At 45.6% G+C, this 20,865-nt stretch overlaps 1 protein-coding gene across 1 annotated transcript; it reads right to left on the bottom strand.

Moving 5' to 3' along the window:
• Window positions 1-1,673: 1,673 nt before the first annotated feature.
• Window positions 1,674-6,160, bottom strand: LOC135443425 (prostate stem cell antigen-like). Its single transcript, XM_064703644.1, has 3 exons — window positions 5,958-6,160; window positions 3,629-3,733; window positions 1,674-2,121 (listed from the first exon to the last, which is right to left on the bottom strand). Exons 1-3 carry the CDS (start codon window positions 6,007-6,009, stop codon window positions 1,910-1,912), a joined length of 369 nt encoding a protein of 122 aa, XP_064559714.1. The 5' UTR covers window positions 6,010-6,160; the 3' UTR covers window positions 1,674-1,909.
• Window positions 6,161-20,865: the final 14,705 nt, after the last annotated feature.

The raw sequence follows: 20,865 nt of genomic DNA, 5'->3' as shown, positions 1-20,865 counted from the left end.
GATCTTCAAGGTCCCTTCCAACCCAAGCCATTCCATGATTTTAGGAATGTGTTTGACTGTTTCAGAAGCTGGAAAAGGCTGTTTGACCCAATTTCCCTGAGAACTCCAATGGCTCTGGTGTCACCATGCCTTGGCCTCTTAAATTCCCAGTTTACAGAAAAGACCACAGCAGCAAAATTGCTTGTTGGGAATGACGTCTGGATGTGGAATTGTTTCAGAAAGTGGACACAGGGCACTAAGGGTGTCAGGGACATCCTTGCACCACAAGGAGAAGATTCCCTGGAATTGAGAGCTCCTGGAGTTGGTCACCCATGCAGAAAACAGCCTGACTGGAAGACTTACAGCTGGACAAGCCTCTTTTCAGGGATATGACTCAGGAGGTTTGGAAAAGTCAGAATAAATCACTGCACTTGTCCCAAATCCTCCCTTCACCAATAACCAGATTGGATTTCTATAAACAAGGTGGCTCATTCTTGATTTCCTCCTGGGAAACCCCTTCCCAGCTTCCTACAATTAGCAGCTTCCTTACAAATAGCCTGGCATCCTGAGGCTTTATGAGCTTTTCACAACAGCAGATGGTGTCATTAGCTCCTTTGACTTCATCCCAAATGGGATTTTGACCCTTGTCCCATGGCTATGGATCCTCCAGGTGACTCATCTCCCCCAGGGAAATGATTCCCTGTTATTTCAGCCTGTGGATCTCCACATCCTTGGCAGCTCCAGTAGGTTTTAAGGTGGAAGAGAGAAATTTGGGGCTCTTGGCCAATCTCCCTCCCCTTTTAATCCTCCAACCACTGCTGTCCTGACTTCACAGCTCCTTAAATCCTGTTTTCCCGCCCAGGGCTTTCCCAGATTCACTCTCTATGTTTTCCTCCTTGTTTTTTTTACCAGATCTCTCCACGTGGATGTAGCTTGGAAAACACTTGAGAGCTTCTCTCAGGCCTCTTTGTACAGAGCTTTTCCTGCTGCCTTTGATCTCCCAATGCCAGGTGGGAACATCTGAGTTTATATCCATAAAATCAATCAGAAGGAGAAGGCATGGAATTACTTTGAATTTCTAGCCACAGAGAGGGGCTGTTACTGTTTATGAGAGCTGTTAGTCTGCCTTGCACTCAGACACCCCATGGGTGTTGTTCAATCTCAAACCACTGGCCTTGGAACACTGATCCAGCCTGTCCAGATCCCTCTGCAGAGCCTTCCTGCCCTCCAGCAGATCAACATCCCACCCAATTTGGTGTCATCCATGAACTTCCAGAGGGTAGTCTTGACTTCCCCATCCAGATCATCAATAAATATATTGGACTGACTCCATTACTGATCCCAAAAGGACACCACTGGTGACCAGCCACCAGCTGGATGTGGCACCATTCCCCACCACTCTGTGCCTGGAATCCAGCCAGTTTTTAACCCAGCCGAGAGTGCACATTCCCAAACCTTGGGCTGCCAGTTTTTCCAGGAGAACGTCATGGGAAGAAGCATCACAGGCTTCCCTGAACTCCAGGGAGATACATCTGTAGCTTTTCCCTTCTCCTCTGGGGAGGTTACCTGGTCATAAAAAGGACTTTAGGTCACATTGCACAGCAATGACCTAGGCTGGACACTGGCCAGACATAAAACACACACCTGCAGCTCTGCCGTGGGCAGAAATAGATGACTGAGTGATAGACACAGTTGGTGGAGAAATAACTTTATTTTAGGTGTTTTGCAGATAACATGAACACACATTTCCTTATCTGGTAGCACAGGAGCTTTGCAATGAGATTAAAGCAGAAGCCATCATATGGCAAAGAGTTGCCATCAGCTCCTGGGGTGCTGGGTGCCCAACACACCCCACTGCTCCTGGTTAGGATTCCTGTTATTAGAGGGGTGCTCTGAGACTTTCTGTGGTCATGGGAGGCATCTTTGCTCCTCAGAATTTGTTGTTGAGGATGGTCCAGAGCACTCCGGCCGCTATCCCTCCGGCCAGGCCGTAGCTGGACCTCACGCTGCCCGCGGCGTTGGCGTTGCAGAAGTCACTGCTGCAGCAGGAGATGTTCCTGTTGCCCACGTTGAAGTCCTGGTAGGATGGGTCACATGAGGAGTCACATCCCTTGCTGATGATGCTGAAGAGCCCCACGACCCCTGGGAGGAAAGCAGGACCATTAGGCTTAGCGTAAAATTCAGCCTTCCACAAGCCAAGCCTTGTGGAATTGAAAAATGGAATGCTTGTTCTGTGGGACAAAAATCAAAATCACAGAATGGTTTTGATTGAAAGGGACATGCAAGATCGTCTCATGCTCAGAGACGCCTTCCACTAGGCCACTATCCCTGGGAGGAAAGCAGGAACAATATTACAAGGATTCAGTACAAGCCAAGCCTTGTGGAACTGAATAATGGGATGCTCATTCTGTGGGACGAAAAGCAGAATCACAGAATGGTTTGGGTTGGAAGGGACACTCAAGATCATCTTCTGCACAGGGACACCTTCCACTAGGCCACCACCCCTGGGAGGAAAGCAGGAACAATATTAGAAGGACTCAGTACAAGCCAAGCGTTGTGGAATTGAATAACGGGATGCTCGTTCTGTGGGACAAAAATTGGAATCACAGAATGATTTGGGTTGGGAAGGGACATTCAAGAATCATCTCATGCTCAGGGACACCTTCCACTAGGCCAGGCTGATCCAAGCCCTGTCCAACATCTCCTTAGACAATTCCAGGGATGGGGCAGCCACAGTTTCTTTGGGCCTCACCACCCTCAAAGCAAGGAATTTCTTCTTATATCCTATCTAACCCTGCCCTCTTCCATATGAAGCCCAATCCCAAATATCTTTGTTGCATGGAGCCTTTCCACACCTGGGAAATTATGGAAACATGGCTATTCCCATTTCAGATGGCACAGATATTGTTTGATTTGTTTCTGAGAGTCACAGCCCATCTTTTTAGCCATTTTTGGCAACCGCTGGTTACCAACAGATTTTGACCTCTAGGAGATTTGACCCATTCTCCTCCAGGAGATCTAAAATCCATTCTGGGCACCAAATCTTTGCCACGTGCAATAAATAACAAAGAGTCCTACAACATCTTGGCTCTCCTGCATGTGAATGTCATGGATTTGCACATTCCCAACTGGGATAATTCCTACTGGAGGTATCCCATCTACTGCCTGACAGAGAGGAGCTTAAATGTGGCACTGATGTGTTTTGTGCCCCAGGTCCAAGAGCAACTCAGCTGTTGGCACAGCTCTGGACAGGGCAAACCAGATTTAGAACAGGAGGATAAAATCCTAGTTTTTTCAAGTTTTCCCACAGAGATGAAATTTGTCTTTTTCATTGAATTCACCTCAAATCAGCACCTCCTAACTTCACAACCAGGATGGACCAGGCTCAGCCCCTCCCATCCTAATTCATGTTTGCAAGTATTGCAAAACAAATTAACCATTTCCCTTGCAAACAAATAATTTTTGGTACTGTGAAAGAGAAATAAACCAAATTTTGCACAGGTGAAAGACATTTGCACACTGAGTTTTGCTGGCCCAAACCACCTGCTGTATCCAGACTTGAGTGAGCCTGGATGGAACCCCTGAGGCTGGGAAAAGTTTTAGCTCCAACATCCCAACTAAGACATTTCCCACCCCTGCTTTTCCTTACGGATCACGTCCGTCTTGCACACGTTGTTCTCTCCGCACGTCTTCACCGTCTGGCACTTGGAGTTGCTGAGCTGGGAGGTGCAGGTGTAGCACTGCAAAGATGAACCTGCAGGAGACCAAGAGGGGTTAGGAGAGAAATCAGGGAATAATTGAATGGTTTGGGCTGGAAGGGACTTTAAAATAATCAATTTCTACCACTCTGCCGTGGTAAGGGATAGCTTCCATTTGACCAGGTTGCTCCAAGCCCCATCCAACCTGGATTTGGATACTTCCAGGGATGGAGCAGCCACAGTTTCCCTGGGCAGCCTGATCGGGTTTTTTTACCACTCTCATTATAAAAAAAATGTCTTAATTATAGTTAACCTAAATCCACCCTCTTTTAGTTTTAAAAAATTACCCTTCATCCTGTCCCAACAGGACCTCCTAAAAATTTATCCCCAACTCTCCTGGATCCTCTTTAGGCACTGAAAGGGACTGTAAGGTCTTCTCAGTGTTTTCTCCAGGGTGGGCACCCCCAGCTCTCCCAGCTCCAGAGGAAAGAGGCTCCAGTCCTCGGAGCATGGAGACCCTCATAGAGACCTCCATGGTCTCCTCTGGACTGGCTCCAGCAGCTCCACGTCCTTCTGATGCTGGACCCCAGAACTGGACCCAGCCCTGCAGGTGGGGAACAATTCTACACCTCTCATGTATCTTCAATCTTTTCAAAGCTCTCCAGAGAATTCAACCACAGGGAAACAAGATCATTCCTGAGGATCTTCAAAGGAAGATATCACCTCTGCTTTGGGAAAAAATGTCTTTTTTTCTTTTTAGTGGATAATAATATACCTGGTTGAGGTGGGAGCCAGGTTTGGCAGATGCTGGAGATGTTTTGGATGTAGTCAGTGCAGTGAGGGAGCAAAAAGAGAGCAGAGGGACAGCAGGGCTTGAAGAGGATCATGGAATGGTTTGGGTTGGAAGGATCATCAGGGGCACATCCCTCCAGACCAGGTTTCTGCAAGCCCCATCTGACCTGGCCTTGAGTGAGGGATGAAGAAGGAATTTGCAAAGTCTCTTCCAGCCCCTTGTCTCAGTTCTTAACTTTTGACTCGCCCTTTCCATCACACCCTCCTGGAATTCAAAGTGCAAATGGCTTTCAAGCCTCTCTGACCACCCCTTGTGGAAATGTCATTCCACAGGGGATAGAAATCAGTGCTGGCCACACCTGCTGGGCTGCTCTGTGCATCCAGCAAAGGCAGGGAAAACACGGCACCTCCCAAGCAAATAGCCCTGGTGAAAAATTGTCCCCAGAGGAGTGAGATTGTGGTGTAATTACCTGTTCCTGTCAGCTACTTGTGCCCCAGGGTGTCACTGGAGCCTTGCAAGTGTCAGTTAATTAATAAATAAATAAATAAATAAATAAATTTCCTTGAGCCCCATGACCATCAAACCTGAATCTCAATATTCTTTTAGGACACTGGAAAGACCTGTTTGGAAATTAGTGATTGAAGGAATTAATTTGAGGCACTTGGTCTCCTTCTGTCCAATCCTCTCTGTTGCAAATGACTGATGCAGTCACAGAGGTGAGGAGCCAACCCTCAATTTGTCTGAGTGCTGCACTGTTCTCACACTGATCTGACTTTTAAAGCAATAAAAGTCAAATTTTGAGTGTTCTGATGGAAGCCGGCGGAGAGAAAGGTCTGAGGGCTGTGCAAGACCCTTCACAGCTTGTTCCTTAAGCATCCTCTGCTGATTGAGAAACTGCCCAAATTTGATTCTTCTCTTCTCTGGTAATAGGGAAAAGCTGCTTTAAACCCATTTTTTTTTCTTCTTACTGAAGCTATAAAAATCTGATATTATCTAAACCCCACCCATTCAGTCAGTAAAATAACACATCATGGCATAGTCATTTTTACTGCCCTACGAAAATTCTGGAAATCTGAGCAGAGTCAGGGTCTGCTTTTGAAAGGAAAAGTCAGAAAAAATGTTGGAAGAAAATGTTGTGTAAATGTTGCAATTTTGATAGCCTGAGAAGGAAAATAATCCTCCCACCCCACTTAGCCCCTCCTCTTCCCCCTTAACTGCATGGTCTGGCTGAAGAAAATATTGAATTTTGGTTAATTCAGGATTCAGAATTTATCTTTCCTGGAAGCTTCTCTCCCTATCACTCGGATCCCACCATCCCCATGTGGGATGTGCATTATTCCCACTCAACACCCATCCGAAGGGAAACGCCTTGGTATGACAACATGCCAACATCTCTTCCCTCATTTCCAAACCCCACCACAAATCCTCCTTCCAGTCTGAAAACCTGCAGGGAGGGATGGGAGGGCGGATCCTTTGTGGGGTCTTACCTGAGTCCACGCACAGGAGCGCTCCCAGCAGGAGCACAAGGAAAGCCTTCATCTTGGAATAACCTGTCTTGGGGCTGCCTCTCTGGCTTGTTTGCTCCTGGGGCAGGTTATATATCCTGGGAGGCCGGGCGTGCCCACAAGGTCATCCCTGAGAAGGCACCTGAGTGAGGGAGCTGCTGGCGGCACCAAGGGAGGGGTTGCTTTGTGGCTGTTGGGATATTTGTGTTTGGTGCCTCTCCTCTTTCCCCTGCCACTCTCTGGGCTCCCCTCCACCCCTGCCTCCCCTCCTACCCTTGGGCAGAGTGCTCACAGGAGTGGAAAAAGCCCCAGATTCTTCCCTCCTACCCTTGGGCAAAGTGCTCACAGGAGTGGAAAAAGCCCCAGATTCTTCCGAACAAGGCCGGCCTTATGCATTTCTTCAGAGCCACTGAGGCTGCGGTGGCACCCTGTGAACGAGGCTCTCCACCCCCAGTGCCACCCTGAGTGGAGCCATTGTGTTTAAACTGAGGACAAAATGTTCTTTGAATCAACAGCTCCGGGTATTTATCTGCCCGTGTGAGTGATACTCGTGATAACAAGGTATGTGGTAGGGAGGCATGTGGGCAAATTAAAAGTGCGTTGGCATTTCCAGGTACTGAGGGGTTCATTCGCCCTCCTTTGCGTTTGTTTTCTCTTACAAAGCAATGACCAACTCTTATTTTTGATGTTTGAAACCCACAGGGACTTTGTGCCGGGTTTTGTTTTGGCGTTTTGAGATGTTTCCTCTGTGGCTTGGTTCTCTTTGTGTGCTCTTGTCTGGCATAGGCTGGGTACAAGTTTGGACACTTGGCTCAGAGCAGATGCAAAGTCAACAACCCAGGCTTGTCCATAAAATGCCACTTCCCCATCACAGACTGGGTGAGTTCAGCCACATTCCAGCCTCGAGTGCGAGTGTTTGCTCTCGTGGGTTGAGCAGAGTCCTCTCCCATTCCTCACATCCTGTGACCACTTCTCAGGATGTGCCAGGGCAAAAGAAAACAGGGCTTTTTTTGCTAAATTCAACTTGTAATTTTTTTTCCCCCTGGGATCTTGGGATTAGTGTTGTGCGTTTCTCTCCTTCAGGATTTATTCTCATGCAACTTTTCCAAAATGTGTGCAGATGGATCATTTACCAGTGGCTGTGGGATGAAGGATACAGACTAAAACTCCTGCCTTGACTTTGTTGCAGATGATTTGACAAATCCTAATTTCTCCACGGGGATCTTAACCACTTCCACTTGCACTTTTCTGTGTAAAAAATACCTAAAAAACCACCTCAACACCTTTTTCTGTGTCTGTTGGCTTTTGACTCATCATATTTTTACAGACCATTTATAGCCAAGTTTTATGGATAAAAAACCAAATTTTTTTTCAGGCTCTGGACTTTCTCATTCAGAAATATAATAATTGAACATTATTTTTATTTTTTAGTCCCTCAGGACTGTTCCTGTAGGGTTTAGCTTCTTGTGGTAAGGAAGAACAGGGCTGAGGGGGAAAAAAAACATTCCCTATCAAATCCACCAAGGCCTGGAATTAAATATTTATTTTAAAAAGCATTGATAAGGAAGAAAAACTCTTTCCATCTTTCCCAGTGCCATTGTTTATATTCTTTTTCTAACATCAGCCAGAAAAACTCAAAACTTGTGGTGCTGTGAGAGAATTGACAGCTGAGAGCTTCTCCATCCCCCAGTCCTGCTTGCCTGAGGCTGTGTGAGATCCCAGGAATTCCTGTGTTCTTACATAAATTGTTGATTCTCACTGTATTTTGGGAAACTGAAGTGCAGTTCCCGCCTGACTCCTGAAGATGGCAAACGTAGCCCGTTATAATTCCACGTGCATGAACACACAGTTATCCACAGGACTGGGTGTATGAGGTGTTGTTTTCTTTTCCTGAGGTTATAAAATCCCCAATTCATCTGCCTTCATGGAAAAGACCATCAATTCCCTCTGGAAGTCTCACAATGTCTGAAAATCCCTTGGAATTTGGTTTTTTAAAATATTTTTTGCTGTTACTGCAGATTCCTGAAGGAGACATGTCTGGAGCTCTCTGCTTGGGAAAGGGGAAACAGGAGTTGATTATTTGCTCTATCCTGGTTCTGGATTATTTGGTCCTGCCTGGTGTCAGGAAAATGATGATGGATCATGGTACAGATCATGGAGTCAGGGATCACAGCAAGGAGCAGCCATGAGCTGGAAATTTGAGGAAAAAAAGGTGACAAGATTCCTGGAAAATCTGGACAAAGGGACATCAAAAGGAAGTTTCTCCAATTTCCTGGTCATCTGTAGGGAAGATTGTAGGATGGCACAGATCTTAAAATCACAGGATCATGGAATTATTTGGTTTGGAAGGGTCTTCAAGATGATCTCGTTCCGCATCCCTTCCATGGTCTAAGCCAAGTTTAAGCCTGGCCCAGCCTGGCCTTAGACAGTTCCAGGGATGGGGCAGCTCAGCTGAGCTGAGCTCTGAGTTGTTTTCTCAGCATGCTCGTGCCTGTAACTCCTTTCCAGGATGTTCTGAAGTCCCTGTGTGTGGTTAAAATGGGAATTTTCTTGCTGTTTCCACTCCTGGGTGGTGTTAACAGAACACTGATGCTGCCTGAAGCGCTGTCTGCAAATCTGCCCAGGCTGTGAGGCTGTGGGATGTTAGAGAAGGGATTTTAGTGGCCAATTTTAGGCATCCAAAGGGGAATTTCTGATGGCTGTTGCTGGGAATACAGACTCAGGAATATTCAGCTGTCCCAAATCAGAATGGGTGGGGAATAAATGAGATTAAGTCAGCAGCTGGGAGTCAGGCAAATCCCATCATAGACTTTTCTGGGAGGTGGGAAGTGTGGATCCCAAATGAGGCATGGAATTGGATGGGCAGGATAACAGATGGATTGATAAGGGGGGAGAAAGATTTCAAAAGGAAGAGATGTAGAGATGCTCCCAGAGATGGATGGATGGATGGATGGATGGATGGATGGATGGATGGATGGATGGATGGATGGATGATGGAAGGATGGATGGATGGATGGATGGATGGATGGATGGATGGATGGATGGATGAAAGAATAGGTTTAGACTGGATATTGGGAAGGAATTCTTCCTTTGAGGGTGGTGGGGCCCTGGCACAGGTTGCCCATAGAAGCTGTGGCTCCATCTCTGGAACTGTCCACGGCCACAACAGGACAACAGAACCAACCTGGTCAAGTGGAAGGTGTCCTTGTCCATGGGAGGGAGTTGGACAAGATGACATTGAAGGTCTTTTCCCACCCAAACCATTCCATGATTCTATGGAAAACACGCAGGATGTCCCCTATCTCAGCCTTCTCCATCTCCTGGCTGTTTTCCACTTTCCTCTGTCCTGGGATGGACATCAATGATGCTGATCCAGCAGTAGGAAAAAATTATTCCAGCAGCTCCAGAGATGCCCTTGACTGCCAGCACAGAGTAGCTCCAGCTCCCACATTTGCAGATATTTAACACCATTCCATGTCATGGTCCACCTCCCTCCCCAAGGATTTATATCCAGGTTTGCTGTTCAAATGAGCTTCAGAGCACATGGATGCATTCCTGCTGGAATTCCAGAGCTCGCCAAAGGAGGCTGGGGGGCAGGATATTGAGAGGATGCAGGAACGGGTTTGGGTTTCTGTCACTGAGCTTCTCAGGGATCTTTGGCTCGAGCCTTCCTTTCTTTGTGCCTCTTTTTCCTCCAGCACCATACAGGGCTTGGAATTCCTGCATCCCAAGCGAAGTTTTTGGGATCTGTGGGTGCACACAGGTACAACCAGGGTGAAATACAAAAGTTTAATGAGCAAGGAGTCTGTTTGACCTTGAGCATTTCTCCAAGGGTCTGGGCACAAGAGTGAAACATCCAGTGTGGGATTCCTGATTTCCAGAGCCAGCCTGACCAGCCCTGGAGGAAAAGTTCACCTTCACATCCCACACATTCCTGCTGACAACCACGAAATCAATCCATGCCTGAAAATAAATCCCACCACGGTGCTGATCTCGTCTGTAGAGCGAGGAGTCGATGGAGAAAATTCCGAGGGCTGCAGGGATTGGAGATTCCCATACGATGGTGCTGTTGCCACATGGCTGGAGCCCAGACCTCTCCCAGAGTGTGGGAGCAGCCCCAGATTGTTTGTTTAAAAATCTCAGCAACTTCAGAGCATCAAAAATGCATTTGAGTCTCTCTCCTCTCTCTCTCTCTCTTTTTTTTTTTTTTTTTTTTGTTATTTTGCTAATTGCTGAGCTCTTCTGCTCGCAAAAGTCTCGGAGTGTGGGATTCCTGCCAGCTCCTGCCACGATGCCTGGTGCATCCCAGAGTTGTTTGCCGGGAGAAAGGAGAGCATTTTCCTGCACCCACACTTTGGAGTTGGGATGAAGGGTGGGTAGAGCAGCCTGGGTTGGGACCACAAAGAGGTTCTGTGCTTGTTCTGCCCTCACAAAAAACTTTCTGACTTTTCCCTTACCAAACATTGCATCTTCCTGTGTACAAATCTGGCAAAATATTGGAAATGCAGGCAGTAAATGTGAATTTCCTGGGATCACACAGCAGATCTTAAATCGGGACCCTTAACCACCCTTGCTGCTTCCCAGTCTATGAACTTTTCCTTCTATTGGCAAAATTAATTTTCCTGGCCCCACAAGAAACCAGAGAATATGGATGGGGAAGACCCTGAGATTTGCAGTGCTGCTGCTGCAGGAGGAAACAGAATCACAGAAAAATTTTAGGTGGAAGGGACTTTCAAGATCATCCAGTTCCAACACCTGCCATGGGCTGGGACACCTTTTCCCAGCCAAGGCTGCTCCAAGTCCTGTCCAACCCTGGGTAGAACAGGGTGGTTTTGGGGCCAGACATGACCAGCAGGGACCATTTCCCCTCATGTGGCCACAGCTGCCCTCAATCCATGTCCTCTTGGTCTCTCCTTTCCCAGAGAATCACAGAGTCCTTCAGGTTGGAGAAGACCTCTGAGATCTTTGAATCCAACCATTCCCAAAACAAGCCCATGTCCCCAGGTGCCACACCCAGATGTCCTTTAAATCCCTGCAGGGATGGGCACTCCCTGGGCAGCCTTTTCCAATCCTCCTGGTGAAGAAATTTTCCCTAATATCCAATCTAAACCTTTCCTGATAACTTGAGGCTGTTTCCTCGTGCCATATTCCTTGGGAGAGAAGATCAATCCCCAACTCAGGAAGCTTTGGTCCTTCTAATTTTTTTTTCCCTGCTTAACCTCATGGCATCCTTGAAGTCCTCCTAAATTGTCTCCTCCTCATGCAAAGGTTATAAAATTTCCTTTTTTGTCCATCCTGCCCTTAGTTTGTGGTCAGTCCCCAGAAGCGATGGCACTTTCCCAATATTAACAAGGTTTTGGGAAAAAAATTTCTGCACAGAAGGAGTTCATCTCGTGGATTTATGCATTGGGAAAATGTTTTCTTGAGGGTTCATTCCTGTCAGGGCTTTTTTTGGGGCTTGATTCTGAAGCTGTTGACAAAGTGTTGGAATACAGGATTCTGTGGACAAAGAAGTGCTCTGAAGAAGTAACAAAGTTATTTGAAGTCCAGGATGAAGTTTGGGCTCAAATCCAGGTATGGAGAGCAAGATCCATCTGAACCAGCAAGTCTCCACTCGGGACATGCAATTGTGATGCAGGAGATGCAGGATCAGTCCTTTAAAGTCAGGTTTCCTTTCCCTGGAGCAGATGCTCCTCTATTTACAGAGGCAGGAATTCTGGCAGGGACTTGTCTTTGTCCCTCTGCTTAGAACTGTTCCACTCTGTGTTAACTAATTACAAACTAATTGGGCCAGAGAGATGCGGTGGCGTGAAGCAATTTGATTTTGATGAATTGGCAATTTCTAACAAAAACTATTTCATTAAAAAAGTTGATTTTTTTTTTCCCACTGACTGCTTTATCAAGTGCTCTGATGCTTAGGACAGCAGAAGATGAGTTGCACAAACCAGGAGAGATAATAGGAATTCTGATTAATATCTGTCATTTCCTCCTGGTTTAACTGTTTAGCTGGAAAATCTATTGGAAAAATGAACCCTCAATTGCTTGAAGTCACTAGGAATTTGCTAATTTGAAAGTGCAAGGGGGAATGGCTTCAAGGCTCCCCCGATAAAGGGCAGGTTTAGATGGAACATTGTTCAGGAATTCTTCCCTCTGAGGGTGGGGAGGCCCTGGCACAGTTTGCCCAGAGAAAATGTGGTTTCCCCATCCCTGGAAATGTCCAGGACCAGGTTGGATGGAGCTTGAATCAGCCTGAGATAGTGGAAGATTCTCATGGCAGAAGGGTTGGAATGAGATGAACTTTAAGATCCCTTCCAATCCGAACCATTCCAAGATTCCACGATATGCCCAGGAGAAGCCTGAAGATCTTGGGGCATTGTCCAACGTGTCCTAAAGCCAACCCTGAATTTGATTAAACAAATTGGATTACCAGCTCCATTTATTGGCTCAATCTTTACTGATTTTCAGGAGCTTGGCTACTAAATAAGCACCACCTTGCAGACGGTTGTGTTTTGTTAGATTCTTAACAATAAATGGAAACATAAAAGGAAAACCAAAATCCTGTGATGAGATTCAAAGCTGCTCCCAGTAGTTCCACTTTTGATTTCAATGCTGGAATGAAATCATCCCTTTCAGCTTCCCAGGCTGGAGTCAAGGATCCCTCCCCCTGCCTGTCCTTTACAAATTGCACTTCCTCCTCAGCCGTGACCCTTTCCAAGGTGCCACAGATCTTGAGCCCAGAGATTTTGGGATTGATAGTGCAGCCAGCACTGAGCATGGAATTAACAGCTGCCTTGTCAGTCTCTCCAGCAAAAAGTGGGATGGCAAAAGCTGGCCAGGAATGTGCCTAGGATTAAACAAACCATAGGAGGGAAATGGAGGAGGTGGATTAACAGCCAAAGGGGTGTGATTTTCATGGAATCATGGAATGATTTGGGTTGGAAGGGACCTTAAAGATCATCTCATTCCAACCTCTGCCATGGACAGGGACATCTTTCACTATCCCAGGTTGCTCCAAGCCCTGCCCAACCTTGCCCTGGACACTTCCAGGGATTCAGGGGCAGCCACAGCTTCTCTGGGAATTCCATTCCAGGATCTCCCCACTCTCACAGCCAAGAATTCCTTCCCAATATCCCATCTATCCCTGCCCTCTGGCAGTGGAAGCCATTCCTCCTCATCCTATTCCTCCATCCCTTGTCCAAAATTCCTCTCCAGCTCTCCTGGAGGCCCTTCAGGCTCTGGAAGGGGCTCTGAGGTCTCCCTGGAACCTTCCCTTCTCCAGGCTGGACATTCCCAGCTCCCTCAGCCTGGCTCCAGAGCAGAGGAGCTCCATCCCTTGGAGCATCTCTGTGGCCTCCTCTGGACCTGCTCCCGCATCTCCACATCCTTCTGCTGCTGGACCCCAGAGCTGGATGCAGAATTCCAGGTGGAGTCTCACCAGAGCAGAGTGGAGGGAGAGAACCCTCTCCCTCAACCCGAAATTTTCTGAATGAATGAATGAAATGGAATTTCCAATTTGCTTGTCCCTCAATCCTCTTAGCTCCCAGTTCTCTGATTTTCTCCTTGCCTTTGGGCTCCTTCCCAGGATTTCTTCCTCTTTTGCTGAGGAAAAAGCATCATCGGGGGTGAATTTTCCTGTTCTCCACCTGGCTGCTGCTTCTAGGAGTGCTTGAGGAGCTTTTGTGGGACCCTTCATTTTGAGGTTTCTCCTCATTTTTACCAATTTTCACCAATTTCATGAGATTATTTCTAGAGCTTTGAGAACTTTCTCCTCATTTAATTTGCTTGAATCTGGGCAGGGTGATAGCCAGTCTGATCCATGAGCAGATGGACAGAGGGATGGACAGGGCTGGAGTTGGATTAACCAGATTTCCATAGACCAGGTTAAGACTTATGGAACTGTAGGAACATCGTCCAGAAGTAAAGAAAAAAAAGAAAAGGAATAGAAAAAAAATCAAAACAAATGTCAAGGATCCCAACAAAATATCAAGGATAATACAATTGCTTGCCAGGGAATAATAGGAATGGTAATGGGAGCTGTTCCTCCCTTGTGATCCACAAATCCTGTGTGGATAAAAACAGTCAGGAGGTTGGGAACATCCCGTTCCTCCCATTTTGATGGCTCACATTGGATGGACCTTGGCTAATTTGTCTTCCCTGCATAAAGCAAGGTCGTTTGCTCTCAGGGGCATCGCCGCCTGCCTTGAATTAATTTTCTATTAATTACTGGAATGATTTGAGCGTGGATAAGCAGCAGTTATTTTTAGCACTCAGACTGATTAGACTTTGGAGAGAACTACCTGGGGAAGCTGTGGGGCTCCTGATGCTCGGGAAGGGGAAAATATTCCCAGTTGGATCAAAATATCCATCTGGGTCATGAGCCCCTTCTGACATTGCTCCTTAGAGGTTTCACAGTGAAAGTAAAAGATTTCACCAATTTCCACCGCAGAAAATGCTCAAGGACAGGCTGGGTGGGGCTTGGAGCAACCTGGTCCAATGGAGAGTTCCCTGCCCATAGCAGGGGTTGGGATGAGATGGTTTTTAGGGCTCCTTCCAACCCAAAACATTTTATTCCATGACCTCACCTGCACCTGGCATCCCTGATGAAATACCCCCTTGAACAATGGACAGGGACATCCTTTGCACCTCCTGACCCTTTATTGGAGTTATTTATTCTCACTAATCCAGGTATTGTTTTCCTTGCCCGCCCTGCCCTGACATAATTTGCTTTTTGCTCTGTGTAAAGAGAGCTGAGGCACCAGTTCAGCTTGCAACCCGCTTGCTTTTACATATTTCCCTGTGAATTCTCTTTTATTTCCTCCACTACTTGTTTTTCTACTTTTTATTTTTTTTAATAACACTCTGTTTTCAGGCCCCCAAACTGTCTGGTAATTATCCTGCTTTGATAAACCTTTCTATTAAGCACAACTTGTAAATACCTTGCCTGCTCTAACTGCATTCAATTCATCATAAAGGCTTGGGAAGCCTTTGTTTTCCCTCTTTTGTGTGGAAAAAAATGGAAACAAGAGGTAACTTCATTTATTTTCAGCAAGGAAGAATTAAGGAAGAATTAAGGAAGAGGCTTGGATTCATAGATTTTTTTTTTATTAATATGATTCTCTAAACCTCCTTTCCCAGGATTATAAATCTTAACTCCTGGTTTATATATTAATTTATTTGTTATATTTTATTCCTAGTGGGGTTTATTTTTATTTGGTTTGTTTTTTTGGGTTTTTTTTCCCAGGGAATCAGAGACTGCTTTGGGTGGAAGAGATCTTCAAGATCATCTTGTTCCAACCCCGTGCCATGGGCAGGAACACCTTCCACTAGACCAGGTTGCTCCAAGCTCCACCCAACCTGTCCTGGAACACTTCCATGGATGGGAAGGAATTCTCTTTTATCTGTCTTCTTTTAGGAGCACATGGCCTTGCCCAAACTCTGTCCAGCTGAGCTCCAGGCCAGTCTCCATCTCCAGGAGAGGTCCAAAAATCCCACCTTGTACCCGACAACGTTGTGCGAGCACTCCTTGGGCTCCGTAGTCTTGGAGCCATGGCCATTCCATGGGGAGCCCTTTCCAGTGCCCAACCACCCTCTGGGAGAAGAATATTTTCCTAAAATCCTACTAAACCTCTCTGGTATCTTATCTTCTTTTTTTGCCAGGGTCAGGTTTAAATACGCAAGATGGTATTTCTTGTTCGGGCTCAGATGTTTATTAGTTTTTATTATGTTACAGTCTCACAAACCTTGAGCTCTGCAGCACTTCACTCTAACAAACTAAAAATGGAGCCCCATCTCTCTCTCTACAAGGCCTTTTTAAGGATAAATTTCCAATTAAGAAATGACACCTAAATTATTTTTACGTTTAGCCCAATGTCCAACCACTTGCATCTTGCAATACGGATTTTTCTATCCACTTAATTTTACATACAATTACAAAACCACCATGGAGAAGAAGGTGAAGAAGAAGGTGATGAACAAGCACCAGCCTCCTCCCTAAAACTTCCATCTTACTTTATATTTATTATTATATTCTAAAACCTTAAACTCTTAAGTTTTGCACCATGTGATATTACACAATTTCAAACTCCACACCCACAATCCCAGTTCTATCATTCAATTTTGGAAGCCTTCTCCACACCCTCAGGTCAAATGCAGTGTTCTCTTGGGGCTCAGTGCCTGTCAGCACAGAAAGTCTAAAATTCTGAGCAGGGACCAAGGTCCAACACCTCCCCTGACACAACTTGAGGACGTTCCCTCTGGCTTTGTCACTGTCACCAGACAGAAGAGATCAGTGCCTACCCTTCCCCTCGTGCAGAAGCTCCAGGTCCCCCCTCAGAATCTTCCTCAGGATGAACAAAGCAAGGAACTCCAATCTCTCCTCATCAGGCTTCCCCTCCAGACCCATCATCGCCTTTGTGTCCCTCCTTTGGATGATTTCTAATATCTTTAACTCCTTTTTATATTACTATGGTGCCCAAAACTGCCCACAAATGGACAGTTTTGTCCATTTGTGTCCATTCTGAAGCCTCTCCTATTCCAGACCAACCAGAGACTTGTGATTCCTGAAGGTCCTGGAGATCCCACCTGCTGAGGAACGGAGGTGGGAATTGCCAATGGAGACGCTCAGAACTATGGAAAATTTTCCTTTCTCTCCTCTGGATGTTCATGTTTAAGTGAAAGATGCCTATTCTTTATTTCAATGATCTTCTGAATGAAGTTGTTGGAAAGCCTCAATAAATTTAAGAAAACCCAAAGTTTTGGTTTTGTTTTTTTTTTTTTTTCTTTTCCACATCAAGATGGAGCAGAACAAAGTGAAACAGCTTTTCCATTGGTTTTCCTTCTGTTTTAGACCTCTTGTCCTGCCCAAGAAACAGCTTCCATGTGACCTCATGGAAGGATCAGACCAAGGGAAGGTTTGAAGGTTCAGCCTTTATGAAATTCTGCCTCTATTTTTCCCCAGCTACCAAAATTTCTTTTTTTTTTTTCTTTTTTTGCCTTTTCAGCTGTGGCTCACCTTGGTTGCATCCATAGATTTAATTATTACTTCTGGCAAAGCATGTGGCATTTTTCACTTGTCACCAGCACTTTTATCAAGCCAGGTTTAGTTAGCTGTGTGTGCTGTCCAGATGGACATTTTCCATGTCTGGAAAGCAGCAAATTTGCCAAAATATTTAGAAGTTACAAAGCATAAGAAAGTTTGATTTTTTTTTTTTTTGGGGGTAAGTAATATTTGTGGATATCTCTCCAACCAGGATTTTTTATTTTCTTCTTTTCACCTGGAGAAGGCCAGGGAGGATTAGGTTTCACTGAAAATTTTGCTTGCATTTTTTGTGGCAAATATTCCTTAAATCCCTGAGTAAAAAGATCAGCCTAAAACCTATAGAATATTCATCTTCTTAACTCCTGCTGGTGAAAAGGTCTGAAGATCTGGACTGGAGGTTTCCTGTGATCTCCTGAAGCGCATGGGAATGGCTGGAACAGCTCTGATTCCCACTGCTCTTAAATGCTTCAGGAATTGATCCCCTTTGGGTCAGAATGACAAAATTAGAGTGTGGCTCAAAGAGGAAAAAACAGTTTCAATTTCTCCCAGTTTTTCCTGAGTTTCCAGGTCAATTTTCTTCACCAGGACTCTTTGGGGATTTTACTTAAGGGAATGCCTGCTGTTGGATATGGAGCAGAAGCAGTTCAGGCTCTGTTGTGAATTTTGGTCCAGAACTTGTCCCAAATGATTTCTGTTGCTTTTCTTGCAGTCCCCAAGAGGCATTTAAAGCTGGAGCTGGGAACATCCCTCCATAATCATTGGTGTAAGCCAGAAATGTTCTGGCTTTGGAGGTGGGAGCCTTTGCTGTGCTTTTCAGGCAGGAGGTATTGATTAGAGCAGGTATTAATTAAGGGTGAATGATCCAAGACTCAGAGGGATGGGGGATGATCACAGAATCACAGAGTGGGTGAGGTTGGAAAGGACCACTGGAGGTCATCTGGTCCATGGTGGTGTCATTTTGCCTCATATATGGATACATTTATATAAAATGAGCATGATTCTATTTCCCATCTCAGTTTTAGGGTTCACAAAATTAACAGACAGTAAATGCAGCACACAAATCCCCTGTGCCTACTCTGAGAGATGTAAAATCACTGACTTTAGGACAAATATCTGTCTTCTCAGATGGCAGAGAAAACCCTGAGCTGTTCCTCACCCCTCGTTCGTGCAGAGGAGCTGATGGAGCTGGAAAATCAACTTGCTTTTGATTCTGGTTGAGAGACCATAAAGATTTGGGGTGCTGAGGCTGTGGATGGTGATGGGAAAGAGTGGGAAGGTCCTGCAGGACCCCATGGATCCTTGTTGGGGCAGGACAGCCTGAAGGAGCATCTGTGTCCCAAGGGGATGAGTCCTGTGATCCACCAAGATCCTCCTGCAAAGGCACTGCAGGGAAATCCTGTCCCTGAGTTTTCCCCAGCACTGATTTCACACAAGGAATTGATAGGAACTGCCTGAGTCTTGCAGGGAAAGGCACTTTGCAGCGGCTGATTGCACTCCCACAGATCCTGTTTTCCCTTGGAATCTCCTTGGGGATTGCTGCCCTCAGCACAGGCTTTTTCTGAATGCACACAGTGATTGCTCCCACAGGGTGGGAGCTTTCTTACCCTCCAAAAGGGCAGAAAAACATTTGGAAAGCACTTTCCAGGTTACACAGCCTCCGATTTTATTTTCATGCAGCCCCTGCAGTCAGCAGGAGCAGCAGGGATCTCAGGAGGGAGGAAATCCAAGGAAACAAGAGGCAGGAGCTGGGTAGGAGCTGGGACCCTGAGGTGGACTCGATCATCTCAGAGGTCTTTTCCAGCCTTTAAGATGGTTGATTCTATGATTTTTTGCACTAAATGTAAAGGAATTTCCACCTTCTCCCTTTCCTTTTGCATGGATTTAACCTCTTCTCCCTCTCTTCGCATTCCAGTTATTGCCAGTCTGGAACAATATTTGTGATGCACTTGCAGAGGTCACGGAGGAAATGGGTCCAAGAGGGCAGGAGACCTGGAAAGCAAATTATCACAAACACTGTGGAATTAATCCCATCATCACCCCTAGGAATGTCCAAAAACCATTTTTTATATGGCATTGATGTATTCAAAAAACATTTTTCATATAGCACGATGGGTATCGCATTGATGGTGGATATCGTGCTGGGCTGATAGTTGGACTTGATGATCTCAGAAGTCTTTTCCAACCTTAACAATTCCATGATTTTATTAATAATTTCATTTTCCCCTGATGGAATCAACATGGAAAAAATCCAGGAACCCCTCCTTTAGAGAAGAGAGACTGGGCTTTGAGTGTAGCCATGTGGAGTGATACTGGAGCAGGTTGGAAAATCCCAGCCTGCTGATTCTTATGGGCTGGGTAAGCATAACTCATCCTGGGGAGTCTCCAGGGTAAATCCAGGCAATTCCCTTGTGGGAAAATGTTCACCTATGAATATTTTAGCAGAGCTGCTGCTGCCAATGCTCCTGAAAATTAAGACACTCAATAGACATGTTCACATTTGTCTTAAAACCGAGAGTAGCTCTGGATTGTGTATTAGGAAGGAATTCTTGCCTGTGAGGGTGGTGAGGTCCTGGAACAGATTCCCCAGAGAAACTGTGGATGCCTCATCCTTGGAGATGTTCAAGGCCAGGTTGGATGGGGCTTGGAGCAACCTGGGATAGTGAAAGGTGTCCCTGCCCATGGCAGGGGGTTGGAACTGGGTGATCTTGAAGGTCCCTCTCAACCCAAACCCCTTCATTATATTTTTATCAAAAAGTGTAAAAAACAGGAATATGTGATAATAATCCAAGTGAGTTTTTCACCATTACTTGTACTTTGGCATTTGCTCTTTTATGTTAATTGTTTAACCCTTAAGAATGGACAGATGGAAAACTCATCCTGCTCCATATCTGCCTCATGTCTGATCAAAACAGAACGACTCTGTTTCATCGTGAGATAAAATATTTCTGGAATTCCTGAATATACAAAAGCCATTGATTAGATGGCATTGTACAGTAAGATCACATTTGATAGGCCAATCAAAAGTGCAATTCTCCTTGAATTCTCCTGGAATTTGAATGAAATACCTGATGGGGATCATTCCAAACCCACTGGAGAAAAATTGAGAGAGCAAATAAAAAGTGGAATATAGGGCCACTGGAGACATAAATCTGGGAGCCATTCTGGAATGCCTTTAATGGAGCCAGGATATACAATATAGAGAGAAAAGGAGGAATAATTCTAAAGGAAGAAGTTATGTGGGTTTGGATCCTCTCACTCTTTGTGACCTCTGCTTCTGAAACAATCCATCTGAAAAATTTCCTGATTGGAATATTAATTATGGGTCAGCTGTTCAGTATCATGAAATCATAGCTGGTCTGATTTAGAATTCCTCAATAACTTGTCCTCAAGCATTTTCAGGATTTTAGCTCACAAGGGAAGGAATGTTGCTTATTGAACCACCAGATGCAGCTGGAAAACACCACTGAGCTCTCAGACACAGAACCCCCAAATCAGGTGTGAAATGGAAGCAGGAGGCTTGAACACAAGGAGAGATGAGAGCAAAACTGCTTTGAGTAATCTTTGTGGTGTTAATTGGGGAGATAATTAGTGAGGGAAGACAGATAATTTGAGGGGGAAGACATCTTGCACTTGAGGAAGGAACAGGTGTTGGGAGGGCTGGTAAATGATAAGGTCATTACCCTGTGGGACAGAGAGGCACAAGAAAAACAAATTTAGTGTTAATTGTCCCTTTAGATTCACTGGGACATTGAGGATCAGAGCAGCAAAATCTTGCCTAAGGTGACCCCACTGGCAGTGACAGAACCCAGAATAAAACTGAGGGTTTGGAAGATCAGTCCATGGATCCTGGGG

This window comes from Zonotrichia leucophrys, chromosome 2 (assembly GCF_028769735.1).
Source record: "Zonotrichia leucophrys gambelii isolate GWCS_2022_RI chromosome 2, RI_Zleu_2.0, whole genome shotgun sequence".
NCBI classification, from domain to species: Eukaryota; Metazoa; Chordata; class Aves; order Passeriformes; family Passerellidae; genus Zonotrichia; species Zonotrichia leucophrys.
The sequence above is the reverse complement of the archived record's forward strand: the minus strand, read 5'-3'. Positions and strand labels throughout refer to the sequence as shown.